Here is a 19,532-nt window from a genome sequence, read left to right on the forward strand (position 1 = left end):
ATCTCCAAGGGGGAGAATTCGTTGGATTTGAGTACTGAGTTTCTTCTCCCACATGTACCTGGCATGCATTGTTTATATACTGATAAATTGTATGCCAGTTTTTCTCTTATGATATATTTAGGTTATGGATGAGGGCCCTCTAGTGGTGGATTGACACACTGAGGGGAATTTTTAAAAACTGGAGCAGACAAAATCTGTGCATGGCAGCCAATCAGCTTCTCTCTTTCATTTTCAAATCTTAACTGAACAAACTGAATAGAGAACCTGATTGGTTGCAATGCACATCTGCTCCAATTTTGTTAAATTCCCCCCACTGTATTTTTATTTCACACTGTATTTGTATTTTACACTTAATTTGTGTTTGTCAGGAACAATCCAGGTTAGACAAGGGGTTTAATGAACATCACCGTCAGCTGCAGAATGAGCGACTGAAGCTGCAGGATCAGCTGAAGCATATGGAGAAGGGAATATCATATCGTATCGCAAATCTGCTGGAAGAAAACCGCAGGTCAGATCTCGTTTACAAATCTTTTATATTTCTGGTCATAATGAAGTGAGAACTGTTATTTTAAAGTAGGGAGGTCCCGATACTGATACTAGTATTGGTATCGGGGCCGATACAGGGCATTTTCATGAGTACATGTACTCGTGAAAATTCCCCAATACTAAAGGCCAATATCGGCCCTTTACATTTTTAAACCGGATCGGCTGCCTGAAGTCCCATGCTTGTGGAGACCTCAGACAGCCTTCCATTGACCTGGCAGTAGCTGTCTTTGATAGTGCCTGCCCAGTCCCACATCTGCTCCTCCTTCCCGGCGTCGGCACAGTTCAGGACAGCACCACACATACAACCCCGGAGCCGGCACAAGACCGACAACCCCCTTGTGCAGCTCGCCGCCCCCCCCGTTCAGCACAGCACCTGGAAGCAGAGCGTAGGTGAGACCCACAGGCAGACCTAGTGAGACCTGTACTCTGGTGAGACCTGAGCTGAGTGAGAGCTGTGCACAGCCCTGGTGAGATCTGTGCGCAGCCCTGGTGAGGAATTGCCCTAAAATGCCCTAAAATCATTAGTCTGTATTGTTTTATAAAAAATGACACATGTCCCTTTAAGAAAAAGTATCAGTAATTAGTATCTGTGAGTACCTAAGGGAAAGTACTTGTACTTGGTCTGAAGTAAATGGTATTGGGACATCCCTAATTTAAAGGTATAATGTATTAAAATGAGGATCAGTTAAAACTATCCAAATGACAGGGGGACCTAAAATAATTCACCTAGAACTTTCCTAATGCACTTTGCTATAGTCTTACGGGCACTCCTAGAGCTAGGGCGTTATGTATGAACTTTTTTTTTTGAAGAAGGTGGTTATCAGAGTAGGGGTTCATTAAATGTAATGGAGTAGGTTAAGGGGTTCTTGGTGGTTAAAGTCACCCTGTTGCTAGAAAAAGTATCAAAAATAAAGTGCCCCTTGCAAAGAAGAGAGTTCACACTTGTCTCTCCCGCTGCCTACACCACTGATCTGCCCTGTAATGCAGAAATACAGCTGTATTAAATTTGACTGTGTCCTGTAGAGGCTGGCAGGAGGAGGAACAGAGCTCAGCAGAGACCATGCATCCAACACTGGAAGTGTTGGATACTAAAGGTTCTTCAGGCAACTGCATTTCTGCAGTACAGGACAGATCAATGATTGAATGTGGGGCTATCTGAGTGGTTTAAGTTCTGACACTTCCTGGTAGTTTTGAAGCTTGTCTGCACCTTGCCTCCCATAGATTATTGTTGTATATCACTGATAGCATACCTCACTTGCCAATATGTATGGGTGGGAGGTGAGTGGGCAAGCTTCAACACTGTCAGGATGTGGCAAAGCTTTTCCTGATCAGAGGGTGGTGAAAGCTACTGCAGGCATGTGCATTTTAAAGGTTCGCTTAAGGTGTAGGGGTAGAGATTTAGGGGTTAGGTTTAGAGTTCTAGGTTCCCTTACAGGTTAGGTTTAACCTTATGTGTTAATGATCACTTGTAAGGCTTAGGATACTTGTTATCTTTATAATTTGGTCCATCGGATCCCTTTATGCATTGATTTATGAATTGCATAGCGCAGGCTTCCTGTTGCTAATCCATACGTCTCCATTCCAGTCTTGGGCTTGGGGATCACGCTATTATTTCAGAAGTGACACATGAAAGCAGGTCAGTGTTTCACCTCCTTGCAATGTCCTCCATAGCAATTAGAAGGCAAGTGTGACATTACCCTAGGGAAGAGGCAGGAAGTGCAAATCTATTGGCTGAGTAACTATAATTCTGGTTTTAAAATGAACCTTCTCTTCATTCTGCAGACAGAAGCAAAGCTCTGCCATCCTGAAGTCTCTGGAAGATGAAAGGTAAATTACATTAGTCCTGTCATTAATAATTATATTAAAGTGACATTAAACCCTCAGATTTTTTAACATAAAACAATACTGTAATGTGTGCCTTACTGTAATCCATGGTTGTTTCCCTTCTCTTTGCTGCTCTTCCTTTTAAATCTGTATCTGTTCTCATGCTGGGCAGAACTTCTGTTTTGCAGCAGAATGCCTTGTCTCTGAAAGGGATACATGGTGTCTGTGTGTAGGTTTGTAACCTGAACCAGCACTACAGGAAGAGGCAGTCAGCTGCAAAGGGAAGTTCTCCCCAAGCATGAGAAGACATGAGGATTTAAAAGGAAGAGCAGCAAAGAGAAGGGAAACAACCATGGATTACAGTAAGGCACACATTACAGTATTGGTTTATGTTAAAAAATCTGAGGGTTTAATGTCACTTAAATGTTAGTTTACCCCAAACTTTTATGTCTGATTTAACACATGCTGGAGAGTTAAATCACCTGTCTTCTACCCATCAGGGAACTATTGGGGGGTGGGGGGGTGTCTCTGTGTTGAGTTCCCAGGTTTGCACACCTGTTGTGCTATTAGGAGGGGTTCCAACACTCTCTGCTGGATTTTTTATTTGTTTTATACTTTAGAGAGTCTAACAGGGGGAGCTAGAACACCAGTTTTTTAGCAAAGAGACTCCAAAATGGGTGAGATCAGTGCTAAGGACTATGCAAGAAATACCTCAACAGGGGATTATCCAAACAATAAAAGTCAGGAAGAGAAAACTCAATTTCAGGCGGACTGGCCCTTGCAAAGGGAATTCCAGCTTATAGCATTTGATTTTAAGCAGCACAAAGGTGCCCAAGCTGCCACTCAGTAATATACAGTATATGTGAGATTATATATACCCCAGAGAACGATTTGTTTTTGCTGTGTATATGGCTGACTGCATTACCACCACCTTCATAGCAGAATTAAAAGGGGCAAAGTCATAAAATTCACTTTGCAAAGATTTATTAAAGTTCAGGTTGGATAGAGTTGGGAAGTGTTTGAACCCCTGTCAGGTTTGACTACTATTTGGGGATCTGCTAGAGAGATTTACCCTCACTTCCTGTCATTCTCACAGGCAGGAAGTAAGGGGAACTCTCCAACCACAATGCAGACAGAAAAAAATGCTTTTTGTACCTGTCTGTGTCCCTATTGCAGATTATTCCTCACTCTCTTGTATAGTAAAACTGTCATCAGCAGGACAGAGTGTGAAGAGAAATCTTCCCAACAGAGTCCCGGATCACAGTTATGCAGTTATGAGTTCTAATATTTCCCCACAAATGGAAAAAACATTTTGGCTTGACATGAACTCTAAAAGTTTGCAAGAGATCCCTGATTTGTGACAGAAACCATCAAAGCACATAACCTAACATTTCTGTCAAGATGATATACAGTATGTCTGACATCTGTGCATTGTAACTGTTGATTTTCACTCTGGAGGGAATTATAACCAAGTTGCAGACTTTTCTTTCAGTAGAGCAGGGAAGAGTTATAACCTCTGTCAAGTTTTTGTTGCTGTCTGAATTCTCATTGTCTAGGTTTACCGTCCCTTCCTGTCATGTTGGTAGGTAATCATTCTTGTAGGAAATGTCTACTGTTTTCTTTCAGATATGGTAACAACAGTTTTAAATGAATAACAATTGACAATGGTAAAACTTTCTGGCACACATCTAAACACTATACAGTAATGATTTCTGTCTTATAAAGGGAAACCTTTTTTGCATGTACTGAACCTAAGTGGAACTAAGTCATTGCTAAATTATATTTCTAATCACACCTTTAGTTTTCTTCTCCTTAACATTTTTTTTAGTCTGGCTAAAGTCGGGTTTTGGTTAAACGCCTGTCAGGTTTGGTTTGCTATATGCATTCCTTTGGGGCGATTTCTCTTCACTTCCTGTCCCAGGGACCCACTGGGAAATTAGAGAAATCTGGGAAATCACCTCTTAGACAGCAGAACACCAAAACTGGTGTCCCCTTTGGAAGATTTACCCTTACCCTCGTTTCAAATGACAACTATAGAAATTTGGATCGTCCCTCTCTTCCTGTCCTAGTGACATTGAGAGAGGATGAATCTCTTGTCAGGTTCTAACCCTTTGCATCTCTATCCAAAGCTAAAAAAGTGGTGTGTACAAATGAGGATGCACATGTTAAATAATTCTGTGAGTGACATATCCTATTATGTTGTGTTGCATAGGATAAAAATGGAGCACCTCATGGCTATCACACAGGAAGAGGCCGAAAACCTTCGACGGAAAGAAGTTGCTGGTAGGGACTACACCTGCTGTTCAGCTACATAATGTTGCCATTTACACTTTCCTGTTTACACTCTCTGCTTATTGCAAGGAGATATTGAAGATCATTTATTTAACATAGACGAAGGTGTCCATATTGTGCATTGGGAGTATGTTCTAGTTCTAATTGTTTTAATTAGTGTGGGTTAGAAAATAGGCCAGCCAATGCTCTGGATATCTGCTCACATTTGTTTTTAGAGAGCCTCATTTTTTTTGGCGAGTTGTGGCTAGGGTGACACGGGGTTAACACTGTCTTTGCCTGTTACCCCAACTTTGACTCTCCCTTTCCCCTTCACATTAACCTACCATATAACCCTAACACTAACCTTCCCTGTAACCCTCACATTGGCCCACCCTGTAACTCTCCCATTAACCCACCCTGTAACCCTCACATTTGCCCTCCCTGTACATCTCACACTAACACTCCCTGTGACCCTAATACTGACCTTCTCTGTAAACCTCACACTAACACTCCCTGTGACCCTAATACTGACCTCTGTAAACCTAACAGTAGCTCTGCCTGTAATCCTAACACTTACTTTCCTATCAGAGCTGGCATTTGGACTGAGGGCAATTACCCAAAGCCCCCACATTCTTAAGGGCCCCCAGAAGCTTCCAACCAGCCCTTGATTTCCCCTGCACATGATGAGAGCTGAACTGTTACAGCAGCAGTACTTTATCATGCAGCCTGACGCACTCCATAGCATTAAACACTCTGCTTTAACTTTTTAGAACATTTATTTTTTCGAAAGGCGCATTGGAATAGAGCATTCTGAGCCTTATAAACTGTGTTGTGTTGTACAGCCTACAGAATTGTGACCAAGGAGGTCCAACCCCTGACTCTTACCCAGGGCCCCAATTTATCTAAAGCTGGCCCTTCCTTTGTAAATCCCTAACACTAGACATCTCTGTAACAATCACGCCAGTCCTCTCTTATCTAGACCTAGCTCTCTATTTCCAAATTCAACTCTCCCGATCCAGGATCTTCTATGCTGAAGACCAACCTTCCTGCACTCAAGAATACTAGCACTAAAGTCCCAGATGTAGAATCTCCTGCTTTGCATTATAAATACTGTTTCTCTCTTGTATATAATTGTGTAGCCAAAAGTTTTCAAACTCTAATTAATAATACTTTACCCTGCCTACTAGTGTAAGAATGTCCCACATTTTTTTGGTCCACCTTACACAAATGCTCAGACATAAATTGATCACATTGCCATAGCCGTATAAATAAGAGATCTTATATTGATAACATGGATTCTGTCTTCACAGTTATTTAAAATCATTTCATAACAGAAATCCTCATCACAGCAGCAGTGCAGACTAACATTAGCTTTCACCTCTCTCTCTCTCTCTCTCACCAGCGGCAATGCAGCAAATGCTGGCAGAAAGTTACAAGAACAAGCTCCTGCAGGTGGCTTATGAAGCGAGGCGCCAGGAGATGGTTTACCAGACATGTTCCAGGTGAGATGGAAAAATCCAAGATTACAAGTAATATGACCGCTGTCAATGATTGCGTGCTGCTTCACAGAATAACAGGGGACAGGTTGCTTCTGGCTAATTATTGCATCTGTGCAAGGACAATGAAGGTTATTCATTAAATGACCGGTTTTCTTTTGTTAGTGAACTTGTCAAATCTTGGTCAGCTTTTTTGGATACTCTTTATTGAGCGCAGTATTGTGAAAGGTTAATATGCCAGTAAGCATTCAAAAGGTTCAGGAATCGTATGACATTTAGATGTTCTTTCTGGTGCGAGTGTGTCTGCCTTTGCCTGAACAATATTTGATTTTTTGGAACAGAAGCTGGAAGACCTACAAAGAGATGGATTTACCTGCCAAAAGGTCTGTTATGTACATACCTGTTTACTACCTGTGTCACAGCAATACATAAGAAAGGTGACCTAACTTTTTGGAGCCTTCAATCCTGCTGACTGTGGCTACTACCCCACCTCCTGGCAGCTCTGTAGATGCCTATTGAACATGTTCCCACTGGTGACAATTCCTTTTGGCCATTGAGGCAGCCTTCAGTAGTGAGTGTGTGGAGGAGGCAGCGGCTAGTTCCAACACTACCAGAAGTGTCTGAGCGTCACCTGTCAGAATGGCTGTGAATTTAGCCATAATAATGAGCCAAATAAGAGATTGAACTTCTCTTAGTTGGCCCATTTTGGTCTTTTAAATATACTAATAAGAGTGATTTCTTATATTTGTTAAATAAAGGTCATTCACAATTAAAGCCAATTTACACCATTGCACAGCGTCATGTGTGCGGTGCCCGTCACAATGCCGAAGCGCCGATCCCAGCTTTTTTTTTTTGTTAGAACTTTATTGAAATGTCACAAGTGACATTTCATTCAGTTCTACGGGCACAGCGTGGTGCAAGGAGGTTGTACCACGCCGCATCCCATTGTGTTAAAAAAAATTGTCATTTGTCGACGCAAAACACCGTGTTCCTACTACAACTCAGTAATGTCAATGGGCACCATCCATGATAAGGCAAATTGCATTGTCTTCCTTTGGGGTTTCTCTGGAAACCCCTCCCTCCTATGTTATAGAGCTGAGAAGAGTTTAAGTGCTTTGTAGTCCATTAATACAGAAAGGTGAGCGTGCGTTGTCACCCTGGGACTTAAAACCCCAGGGGGAAAAAACAGGAAAAACAAATGAAGCCACCACATCTACAGACAAAAAAACTGCACAATATGCAGTTTCTATTATTTTTCTACTTGGGTTTAGAGACGTTTTAAGGAACACTTCAATTTAGAACTTGCCTAATAAGCATTATGCAACATTTATGCAAACATCCTGCATCTTGTATCTCACAAAGAGTATAAAATACATTAGCACAGAAGCAGCCCGTGTATGAAAGATGTGAAAACTGCTCTGCGCATCAGGCTATGTTTGTACCTCTTCTTTTTGTATACTGTTAGTTGTTTTTGGTGCATTTGACAATTTATATGGAAAGGATTTTGAATAGCCATGCAGCAGTAAAACAGAGAATTGTGAATGCAGCCCTTATGTACAGCTCCGTCCAAAGCTTTTTTTTCTTCTTGCACAATATTGCGAGGAAAGGTTTGTACCTTTTGTCAGAATTCTGATGTTGTTCAGCTTTACAGTACAATATATGTAAAGTTAAACACTAAACTCGCATATAAACTTTAACATATTAAAGACATTTCAAAAGCAATTTTCAATAGAGTCCCCAGATTTTGATCTCTGATAATGAGTATATATGACATTTTGAGGTTACTTACATGTGCTTTAAAATTGCTTCTAAAGCGTCTCCTGTGGTTCCTGAAAAAGGAGTCCCAGGTCACTGCAGGGCTCTGCCATCTTGGATGTTAGATCAGTGGCATGAGCAGTACTGTGCAGTCTGGGGGTAAGTTTCCAGCACAGACATCGGATCTCAGACTATAAAAACAAGCAATCTTGAGATCTGTCAGTGTAGGAAGAGAAATATAACAACAGCCACAGAAGCTAGTAGTACTTACGTTTCCAAAGGCACTTTATCATGTTACAGATTAATTCGTTTCCTAAAGCTGGCCATGCACCATTTTTCTAGTTCAAGCCTGCGGGCTGAACAAGGTATATTTCTCAATTCACTGTTATTGTGGATGGGGGATTGGGGAATGGGGAAATACATACCGTGTTTCCCCGAAAATAAGACAGTGTCTTATATTTTTTTTTCTACGAAAAAAGACACTAGGTCTTATTTTCGGGGGATGTCTTAGCTGCCAGCACTATCTTTGGGGATCTCTGTAATATAAGACCTACCACCGAACTAGGTCTTATTTTTGGGGTAGATCTTATATTACAGAAATCCCTGAAGATAGTGCTAGGTCTTATTTTCGGGGTAGGTCTTACTTTCGGGGAAACACTGTAGGTGGGGGAATCTCCTCAGCTGGGCTATTGTATTCTGACAGTGACAGGTTTTCTGCTGTCAGAATACCTGAACAGTGACTGCAGCTGATTCTGTTCTTCCAAGACACTGTTCAGACACTGCAGAATGCACTGCAGACACTGTTCTGTCAAGTTTTTTCCGACTGGCTCCTCGGACAAGAGTTGATTGAAAAATTGACTTTTGTCAACCACAGAGAGGTTCTTGACGTGGCCACACAACGGTCAAATTGCTGTAGGGAAACGCTCGCAGGAGTAGACTTATTTCACAGCTGGGAGGGTAAAAGCAGAGAACCGTCAGCATTACTAGGCAACTGTCCCTGATACTTATGCATTATATTCACTGATGTCAGGAAGCACATATAGTGGTTTAATAAATAAATAGGGCTCCAGATATGTACTGATTTATCTTGATTGATTGCAGTGTTTAGCTAAGAATCTTTAATCTAGTGACAGTGTATCTGCATCTATCATGAAATTATTTTGCTATGAAGGTCCTTGTTCAGGCGCTTCCTGTTATAAGGTGGCAGGTAAAAGGTGCAGAAGATCAGCAACATTGAGATGCAAAAAAAAAATATTTGTTTTAAATGGTGAAAACGTTATTTTTTTTATTTTTTTAAACTTGATGTAATTTAGTTGGAATTTATATTAGATTTTACTATGCTTAAAGGTGTAATGCACCTCTAGAACCTAAAAAAATAAATGGGTGTTGTAAACTCTCATTTTATGGAAGAGCTGCTGAATTTGGAAGGACTTTTATGTGATACATTTCATAGTTTATTGTAATTTTCATTCAGAACCTTGATATTTCTGTTAACAGCCTGGCAGAAATGGACCACAAGCTCCAGCAAATCCAGTCATGGCAGCAGCTGGATCAGAGTAAAGCCATCAGCCAGATCCTACAAGAGGTATGTGCAGAATGTCCTTTTATAGTGTATCTTCAACAGGCCTGAACCAGAATTCAACACGGCAGTTCCCTTGGCGCTAGTGACATACCTAAAATATCAGTTTTGGGAGGACTTTGGGCTGTACCTTTTCCCACTATACAATGAAGAGAGCCCGTTTTTTTGGCTGAAGCAATATTGAAGTTTCTACCTTTCAATATACTGAGAACCGGTGACATTACCAAGGCATAAATCATTATGCCTTGTGGGTTCCTTAGAAAATTGATAGGATTAAGCATTGTAAGCATATGATAATCTCCAAGATGGTTCCATTCATTTATTTTGTGGACAGGTTTAAAAGGTAATCCCACTCAAACTGATATTTGAGTTGGGTAGATGCATCTGGGCTGACTTATCCCTACATTCTTTAATGCAGCAACATTTTGCTCCTAGAATTTTTGTAATATAGCCTGAACACTAATCCATGCAGATAACTTAGTTACATTTCCTGAATGGTTAAGGAGCAGTGGATTTAAATATCCCATTAACCCCAATAACTACAAAATCTTTTTTGGGTTGACTTATTTCATTTTTTTTTACCCCAAACCTACATTTTAAGCACACATAATCTTTACCTATAATGATCAAAATTGGTCTGACTCTTGATTTTAACCCCTTCCTTTCCAGTCAGAATTGCAGAAAGTTGCCTTCGAGGCCTTGCAGCTGAAGAAAGATTTAATGCATCGGCAGATACGGGAACAGGTGGGTGTGATCTGAAGGGGAACTAATCAAGAAGAGATGGCAACTGTACATGAGATTCAAAGAGAGGAATAATGCTTTAATCAATTCACTGCTGCTCATTGCCATATAGTATGGCAGAGCAAAGAATGATAATTTATGGTGACCAATGGCAGCTACATCTCACCATTCATCAGATTAGAGCAGCCAGAAGACTTCACCCATTACTTATTAAACATCTTAATAATGGGGCATCTGCATAAAAATGAATATAGCTTTTTTTGAGGGAAACACAGAGGCTGCTATCAAGGACCTGAAAATGTTCGTTTTCTCTGGTCTGCATACTTTTTGGGTTGCTGACCTGGAACAAGGAGATACAGCAAGTGAAGTCACAACTCCTGATCTTCATACTTGCTCCAGGTCAATGGATCACACAATACTGAAGCCATTGTATCAGTATGACTGTAAGGGAACTAGTATGTATTTTCACAAGCAGAGGTCAGTGATGGCAGCCTCCATGCCTTCTCAGTATGGATTTCCCTTAGGGTATGTTTTAGCTCAGTGTAGTTTTGAATCTGCTGCCGTATGTGATGTGTTGATTCTAAATAGCAGCTCCTCCATGCTCACCTTTGCCAACATCTCAGCATGTTATTTGGCCTTCTTCCTGCCCTGCCTGGCTGTTGCTTTTCACTTTCTTTTATCATTGCCCTTTGCTGCTGCATTTTTCTGGGAGACAATGCATGTGTATTATAGAGAGCATCAGGAGTGAGAAATGTTATAGAAGCATTAAGTCAAGTTAAGACGCTGGCACTCCTCTGGGCTTCACTCATCCAGTACTTTTAGCAGGACCTCCATCCAGAACATTTTTCCCAACAAAGAGGTCTCTACACAAGAAAAACCAGCCATTAACTGAACATTTTTAGACATTGAACACACAGCATGGGGGATTATTTTTGTTTTTAAATGCTTATGAAAGCTGCTATAAATTCCAGCACCATCAATAATGTGTTAGTCTTGGTATGATTTTATTATTACTAAATAAAAGGAGAGAGACAAAGTAATGTTAACAGTCTTGCTGGGATGGATATATAATCATTACCAGAAAGGATGAAATACGTGCTGCTCCAAGGTTTCTCTAGTTTTGCTCACATGACCAAAAGCCTAGGCATTTTTTCATATGATCTCTGCTAATAGGGGGGATCTGGCAGTTTGAACTCTAATCATCTCTGTAAAAAATAAGATATACCATGACCTGGATGAATGAGAACCTTCACTAATCATCTCCTTCATTGGGGATCACGTGACCAGGTGCCTATGGTTTTGATAATGTAAACAGCCGGAGAGAGCCTGAAGTAGCACTTTCACCAGGAGAAGTCTAGTCTATTATAATGTGTTTTTTATATCCATCCAGTGTAGCTCTATGTTATCTTTTACGCATAAGCCATGTTAGGGTTCATGGTAAAAGATGTACGGGGTTTCTTGTAGAAATGTAGATGAGTGTTATAGCTTGCAGAGTCAGAAACGAGGGAGTCCTTTATGAGGTGCAGAACTAAGTAATACATTGTGAGCCTTGTTAACAAGAATGTTGTATTACAGCATTCAATATTAGAGATCTAGAGTTTAAGGGTAACAGCCATGAGACCCCTTTATAGGATGCTGGTATACACACGTTAGAGCTGGGAGATAGAGCAGGCAAATTCAAGTTAGAATAGAAGGGCAAATATATATGTAAGCCCTGCACAGTTTAACATAGGAATGAATAATCGGATTTTTGCATTAGCCAAGTTATGACTGGTCCTTTTTGAAGAAAACTCCAGGCAATACTATTCTTAAGCCTTCCTTAAGGGCTACCCCCACACTGCAAGGGTAACTCTTCATTTTGGCCTAGGGAGGAAAGGTTATACTCACCCGATCCTTGGGGCCGGACAGCGCTCCCTTCTGCCTGTCTTTTCTATCCAGCGATAGAATGTCCCTCAGCGTCCTCATGCCCTATAGAACATGATGACTTATACTGCTGGAGCATGGCTGGAAGGACCGGTCTGAGAGTAAGCCTGCTTGGAGGATTGGGTGAGTATAACTCTTTTTTAAAATTTTCCTCCCTAGACCAAAATGAGCTGTTAACCCTTGCAGTGCAGGGTAAGCCCCACTGCAAGGGTTGATAAAAATGTTGCCAGAGTTCCTCTTTAAACGAGAATAGTGGGCGAAGTAAAATGACATTGCTTCCGCCCAGAGGCAAATGTTCTGTATATTGTGTTATTTAAGTTTTTTGCTTTGTCGACATTTATGAATAACATCAAAATAGTAAGCAGTTTGTTTTTCAGGCACATGGCATGTAAGTTGTGCCAGTAAATAGAGTTCCGTTTCATAGCTTTCCATTGTGTACCAGGAGAGACGGTTACATTATCGGTTTCCTCATCACTGCCACTGACAGTGCAGTGTTCAGGACATGATAGCTCTTAAGTCTTTACTTTTACAATTACAATACTTTACAATGTTTAGTTACCAATAGCGACTGAAGCGCGTTTAGTTTAGTTACCAATAGCGACTGAAACACGCGCCTTTGTGGTTTAGTGGAACATTTATTGATTACATTCAAAATATTTATTTCATTAGATTGTCTAGTGTAACCGTGTGATTGTAATCCATTCTTAAAGTGGAATTACATATTAGATATCGATTAGAGTAGGAAGGGGTTAGAGCCAATATGAGGTTTTTTATAGGTGCCTGTGTCCCCACTTGGTAGATTTACTCATTTCCTATCCCCATGACTACCAGGGAGTTGCAGTCAGCTGAACGTCCTGTTCTCCCTCATTGGAGTGCATTTTACCTATATTTCTATGGAAAATCTACTGTGGGCTGATCACGGTGTCAGCGTCCTCCCTAGTAAATACTTTGTAGACATGTATACAGGATGCACTGCATAGAGGGAAATGGTCAATTCAACTTTTACCTGGACAGGGTGTAAATGCAATTCTCCCCAGTAGGACACATACATCAATAAACACCTGACAGAATCTTTCCAGAATTTGTATTGTTTCAGTTGGTGTTCCATTTTAATATACAATGTGTAACTTTGAATCTCTTGTAAAATACAAGAACATTATAACTTTACATCTATGATTTATTTTATTGGTGGGCTTCCTTATTAACATATGTGATTTGTTTTCTGCGTAAGATGTAGATCCAATGCATGACCTGCGACTCCTTCCAGCATAAAACTAACTTTGTGGCTGCCACAGAGGGTCTCCCTTGTCCCCCGGCTTTGCTATGGCAGCTCAGATAGCTCATAAGCGTGAGATTTCATTTATCCAATCCCTCCTGTCTCATCTTCTGTCTAGATATTATTAATAGAAGCTGAGTTATTGCATCTGACTCAGCTGGAGGTAAAGAGGCAAGAGCTGGACACAGAGGCACTTCAGGTATGTGGTTACCTCTCCACGTCTCTCCGACTTTGAAAACCTGCAGGTTTCCCATGTTTGTCTCGTTAAGTCATTCGTTGTTTGGTGGTGGGATTTTTAGATCGCCCGCTGTATTCCGACTGTCCTGTAAGTGGGCTGTGATGTCAGCATTTTATGCATTCATAACCTTCTGAGTGCCATACATTTTTGTGCAGATAGTAGGATCACCGGCATGATTTCCACGTAACTGTGCCTGGAGAGATTTTTTAGGACTATCAAGGTGCCTAGTATCAAGAAGAATTTCCAGGGGAGCTCATTACCTTTTATTGGAGAGCTTTGTGGGGTCTGAGCCCTTATCTGAAATCAGCCTTGCTAAGATGAGGCATTTGATAGGAAGGTTCTGGCATAGTTGCCAGTTCAGTTCTGTGTCTATGGCAGAATCTTCCTTCGTCTGCCTTCGTATGCATCGTCTCAGATTCGGGCACAGACATCACACAGCCGGGAGCTCTCAGTTGAAGTTAATGAGCTCAGTGATGCAAGTCCATGAACAGACCATCTTTATGAATCATTAGATAGAAACTAAGCTTTTTCTAGCTATGTACTGCACTACATCAATCTGTTATGCTCTTGGCTTTCACACTGGTCCATGCTATAGGTGGGATGTAATGTATTATGAAGAATTAAGAGAGATCAATGACATAAACAAGTCTTTAAAGGTTTTGTAAAGAAGTGTAAAATCTTCCATTTTATTCTTTGAACCAGCATTTGTTTCTGTACCGCCATGGTGCTGGTTGGCAGATAAAGTACTGGTTCAGTGCACGGATTGGCTGCTGTGCCTGTACATGCGACACTGAAGTGCTTTTTGATTGGGTGAATGAGGAACCAGTGGATGTGTTACTTACAAGTAACCTTCATGACATCATGTCATCAACTGTCATCAATTCGTTTTTGAATATTCATCTTTGTAAAAACCATCTGTTCAAAAGCTGCATCAAGGAAGATTATTCCACGAAGAGGAAAAAGTTGTTTTCTTGTTTTGCTTTGTCAGCAGTCCATCGTCTTGTTTTGTGTCTTTATTTGTGTCTTATGCATGCTCCCGTTCTGGAAGGTGATGTGTAGGGATTTTAATGAAATTAACTAATACTCTACTACCTAGCAGTGTTGGGTTCTGACTCTGTTTTTGGGAAATATTACAAAAAATCATTAATTTAGTTAATTCATTTAGGGGTGTTGGGGTCATTCTCCAATTACACACTGAGAGAGCAGCCTATCCATTCTCTAGAGACCAGTGAAATCACTGAGAGAGCAGCCTATCCATTCACTAGACACCAGTGACATCACTGAGAATGCAGCCTATCCATTTACTAGAGACCAATGACATCACTGAGAATGCAGCCTATCCATTTACTAGAGACCAATGACATCACTGAGAATGCAGGCTATCCATTTACTAGAGACCGGTGACATCACTGAGAACGCAGCCTATCCATTCACTAGAGACCAGTGATATCACTGAGAATGCAGCCTATCCATTTACTAGAGACCAGTGACATCACTGAGAATGCAGCCTATCCCTTCTCTAGAGACCAGTGACATCACTGAGAATGCCGCCTATCCATTCTCTAGAGACCAGTGACATCACTGAGAATGCAGCCTATCCATTTACTAGAGACCAGTGACATCACTGAGAATGCAGCCTATCCATTCTCTAGAGACCAGTGACATCACTGAGAATGCCGCCTATCCATTCACTAGAGACCAGTGACATCACTGAGAATGCAGCCTATCCATTCACTAGAGACCAGTGACATCACTGAGAGAGCAGCCTAACCATTCACTAGAGACCAGTGACATCACTGACAATGCAGCCTATCCATTCTCTATAGACCAGAGACATCACTGAGAATACAGTCTATCCATTCACTAGAGACCGGTGACATCACTGAGAATGCAGCCTATCCATTCACTAGAGACTGGTGACATCACTGAGAGTGCAGCCTATCCATTCACTAGAGACCGGTGACATCACTGAGATTGCAGCCTATTAATTATTTCATGTGTTTTTGGGGAAAATGTTGGTTTCTCTCTATCCAGCAAGTCTCTCGTGCTGACTTTTTGTCTTGTGATTTAAATCTTATTAATGTCTTTTGTGTCTGCGTTTAATGTTCTGTCCCTCTCTCTGGATTAGTAGCCATGACATGCTTTGTTATAGTTTACCTTGTAAAGCTGTCACAGATGGTTTGTGAAATGTATGAACATTCTGCATCCACTGGTGGTCTCATCCAATCCTGTGACCTTGAATGAAATTCTGTTCAAAACTAAATCTCAAATACTTCTAAGGAGTGTCTGATTTATGGGAGGTCACACATAAGATCACAATATGAACTTCAGATTTTCTATTCTGGTTCATCCTCATCTCTGGCTGTACATCAAATAGTGACTATTATCTTTGAAAGCATGAGTTGTATTACCAGCTCTCCCTTACAAGTGGCACTTCAAACAAAATAGGAGATTGCAGCTCCTAGTCACTGGAAACACAAAACGGTATGTGAGGGGCATGGGTCACCCTTGCATGCCTAAACAGGGGAGCCATTAATAACAATCTCTGGCTGACTGCAAAATGATAGTGCCCAAGATTCTAAAACCAATGTTAAGTCCAGTCCAGTGTGCAATTCTTTCCATATATACCATTTTTATATGCCTTTATCTCTATTCTGAGCCGCCTAAATCGAGGGTAGCCCCCTTAAATCCATCTTCTGTTTATATTGCACACATACGATAATGTCCATTGTAAGGGATTTAGGAAATTAAAGGGTTACTTCATTACCAATTTTTTTATTTGTTGCACCATTGCTTCCAGTCCAGCAAGAAATATCCAGGCTTGCTCACCCCTATCCATAGATCATACCCTTCCATTGCCACCCTTGTATTTGCTGTTGGCACAAGAAACATTTAGAACATTGAGCTTTTGTATATATCAGTGTAGTAATTGATGTGTCAGGGGCCTGTTTGCCATCTGCCCCTAAAGAAGCCAGTTCATCCCTTTAGATTGTCTTCGCCCTGGACACCTATCATCACTGTTGCCTCTGACAATGTTCTCATTAACTCAGGAGATCATCTCGGAGCAGAGGAGAGCCCTGAGTGAACTGCTACAGCAGTTGCTGAAGGACAAGAAACAGAGGGAAGAAGAATTATTGGCTGTGCTGGTGAGTACAAAAGGGATCCCAGTGCTGAGTTGGATCCACTTCACCTCTCAGATAGGCGATTTTGGGGCATTACATGGAGCTCATATTATTTCTCTTGCCAGTATTAAGAATAAATTGCCAGTAGGAAGAAAACCAATTCTTTTCACCCTATTTTCCAGTGTCCCATTCTACTTTTTCCAGAACCATTTCTCTGTAGGACTTTATTCTCCTATCTTACATCATATGGTGTGTCGCAGGCTGTTCACATGTGACATCTTTTAGAAAAACATTGAGTCTGTAATTCATTTGCTATAACTACCCGGCGTGGATGGACCTAGGGACAGTTCAAGAAGTCATGATGTACTAGAGGAGGCATAGACGGGTAATGATGGTGTGGTGATCACATGGTTTACACACCACCGAGGAACATAGATTGCTGGAAAACCTGCGTGTGGTTTGTTTAAAAAAATATAAAGCCTTCCTACAGAAAATAAACATTTATAAAAGCAGAAGGGAAAAGTGGTGAAATCTATCAAATATTAATAAAGGGCACAAAGCAAGTATATATAACATTCAAATAGAATATAAAGGTAGCCTGTTAGGGTTGTAATGTGGAAGCTGCCATTGTAGATCTGAGGCTTAGTTCATACTGATGCTACTGCCTCACATAAAGAGATGTACTGAGCTGAACGTCTCTTTACCCCTTCCTCTTTTTCTGGGCATAGCGTCACGCACACCCCAGTATCCAGTATGTCCTATAAGGTGCCCTAATACTTTGCTGGATGCATGCTTTTTCCAGGTCATTGAATAAGCAGTAATGATAAAGAAGAAAAAGATGATGACAATTGCCCCTTCAAAGATCAATAATGGCAGCATCCATTTCTGTGCCTTGACTGGTAGCCTTTACCTTAAGGAAGTCCAAAGACTTTACTAATACTTTTGTATAGGTTACACAACACCCCATTATATACCTTTAGTGTTTCAGAAAAGTTTCTACGGAATCAATGTAAAAAAAAAAAAAAAATCCTTGTTTATTAACACATGTAATCAAATACACAGTTTGGTATGAACAAAATCAACGATGCCATCCAGCAAGAGAAATTCGAATTCCATAGGGACATACAAGAGACTTTAACGGAATTGTAAAATACAGTCAATCAGAAGTGCCATCACCATATGTCTCTAAGCCCGTATGCCACCTCGCGTCTACTATGGGACCCGAGGAAGCAGCACTCCCCAAGCACTAGAAAAATACGGAATCAAATTTAAATGTGTGCAAGTTTAAAAAATCTTTAGCACATCATAATTCATTTGTAAAAAGGTGATGTTTCAAAAAGAAACAGCATTTAAAACTTTTGCGCACCTTCCATCTGGAGCTGTTCCCTGCAGTACTTATTTTCCGCCACTAGATTTCCTCAGTCTTCGAGGGTAAATGACCAAGTCATGAAACCCACTTTCTCTCAGGCCATGCTGTCCTGGTTTCACCCTCTGGGGCAGCATAACAATGGCAGCCAGGGTTCACTGTACCACTTCACTGTGGTTTTCAGTGGCACTAAATGCCACTGAAAACCCATTTGCATGCTGTTTAGTGCAGCAGTAAGGGCTACCCACTGCTACCACTGAAGTAGAAGGACTTATGATGCCATTCGACTGCCCAGAAGACCAGCTGAGCAAAGGTATGTATATACTTTTTTTTTATTTTTTTTTTTAGTGAGGGTGGAAGGAAGGGGGCGGGTGGACATTTAAAAGCTAGACTTGCACTTTTTAATGTTTCATGGGACCTTCCTGCTGTAAAGTCTGTTTATGCCTTTACTCAGCTGGTGCTGGATGCAAAAAGTGAGGCCAAGCAAGAGAACTACTGGTTGATTCAATATCAGCGGTTATTGAACCAGAAGCCGCTGTCCCTCAGGCTCCAGGTAGGTTGTCCTTTCATACGTATTGCATCTTCCTACAGCACGCTCGAAAACTTAGCGCCTTGCGGTTGATTTGCAGGAGGAAGGACTTGAAGAGGAACTGGTGAACCTTCTGAAAGACCTTTCTGCAGAGAAGTATCTTCCTATATTTGCCCATCACCGCTTCTCCTTAGAAATGTTGGAGAAGATGGTACCTGCTGACCTTAAGAAGGTAAGCACATTTAGGACATCTCTATTGCTGAGAAAGTGGAACTCTAGCTAGACCTTTTTTTCTTTGGATTGGCATAGAGTGTGGAAAGTTGGAAGCCTCCATCCATCAGGTTTAGTTTTTTTTGCTGAAACTTACCTTAATTTCATGTTCTGGTGACCACTCTCTTCAGAACTTATTTTAGTAGTCCATCAGCATCATGTAAGAAAAGGGTATCTGGGAGTCTGAAAGCTTACTGTATGTGGAGGAAAAAGGAATCTGGCCTCCTGCCAATGGGGAGAATGTCTCCCGAACTACAGATTGACCAGCTGTTGCGTGTTCAGCGTGCGGTTATTTGCATGTTTATGCGCGTTTTGCTAATTTTTACGCGCGTTTGTACACGTGTACACAGCTTTAGAAACATTGCAAGCAAGCAATGGACGAACGAGCGTACAAACGCCACAGTACAGACAGGGTTAATCATGGTAATTATAACTCCAGAGCCTTCTCCTTAACATCACGTAGTGAAAAAAAGCTTTCCACAGGGAAATGTTTTTGGTCAATTTTGAAAATGTGCATATTGTTGAGACATACATATATCTCATATTTTTGTTATAAATTTATTTCACAAATAAATATTTAATGTAGGGTTCATTCA

At 41.0% G+C, this 19,532-nt stretch overlaps 1 protein-coding gene across 2 annotated transcripts in view; it reads left to right on the forward strand.

Moving 5' to 3' along the window:
• Positions 1 to 19,532, forward strand: part of LRSAM1 (leucine rich repeat and sterile alpha motif containing 1) — a 46,384-nt gene that overhangs the window by 22,408 nt on the left and 4,444 nt on the right. Inside the window, exons 13-22 of one of the 2 annotated variants that reach the window (XM_018559366.1) lie at positions 369 to 508; positions 2,329 to 2,373; positions 4,583 to 4,653; positions 6,044 to 6,143; positions 9,390 to 9,477; positions 10,141 to 10,215; positions 13,530 to 13,610; positions 16,700 to 16,795; positions 18,592 to 18,690; positions 18,767 to 18,898. In XM_018559366.1, the coding sequence (XP_018414868.1) occupies positions 369 to 508; positions 2,329 to 2,373; positions 4,583 to 4,653; positions 6,044 to 6,143; positions 9,390 to 9,477; positions 10,141 to 10,215; positions 13,530 to 13,610; positions 16,700 to 16,795; positions 18,592 to 18,690; positions 18,767 to 18,898 (927 nt within the window). The remainder of the gene's footprint in view (positions 1 to 368; positions 509 to 2,328; positions 2,374 to 4,582; positions 4,654 to 6,043; positions 6,144 to 9,389; positions 9,478 to 10,140; positions 10,216 to 13,529; positions 13,611 to 16,699; positions 16,796 to 18,591; positions 18,691 to 18,766; positions 18,899 to 19,532) is intronic. The other variant, XM_018559367.1, reaches the window with a different exon arrangement.

This window comes from Nanorana parkeri, unplaced genomic scaffold (assembly GCF_000935625.1).
Source record: "Nanorana parkeri isolate BGI_ZX_2015 unplaced genomic scaffold, ASM93562v1 scaffold389, whole genome shotgun sequence".
Taxonomy (NCBI): domain Eukaryota; kingdom Metazoa; phylum Chordata; class Amphibia; order Anura; family Dicroglossidae; genus Nanorana; species Nanorana parkeri.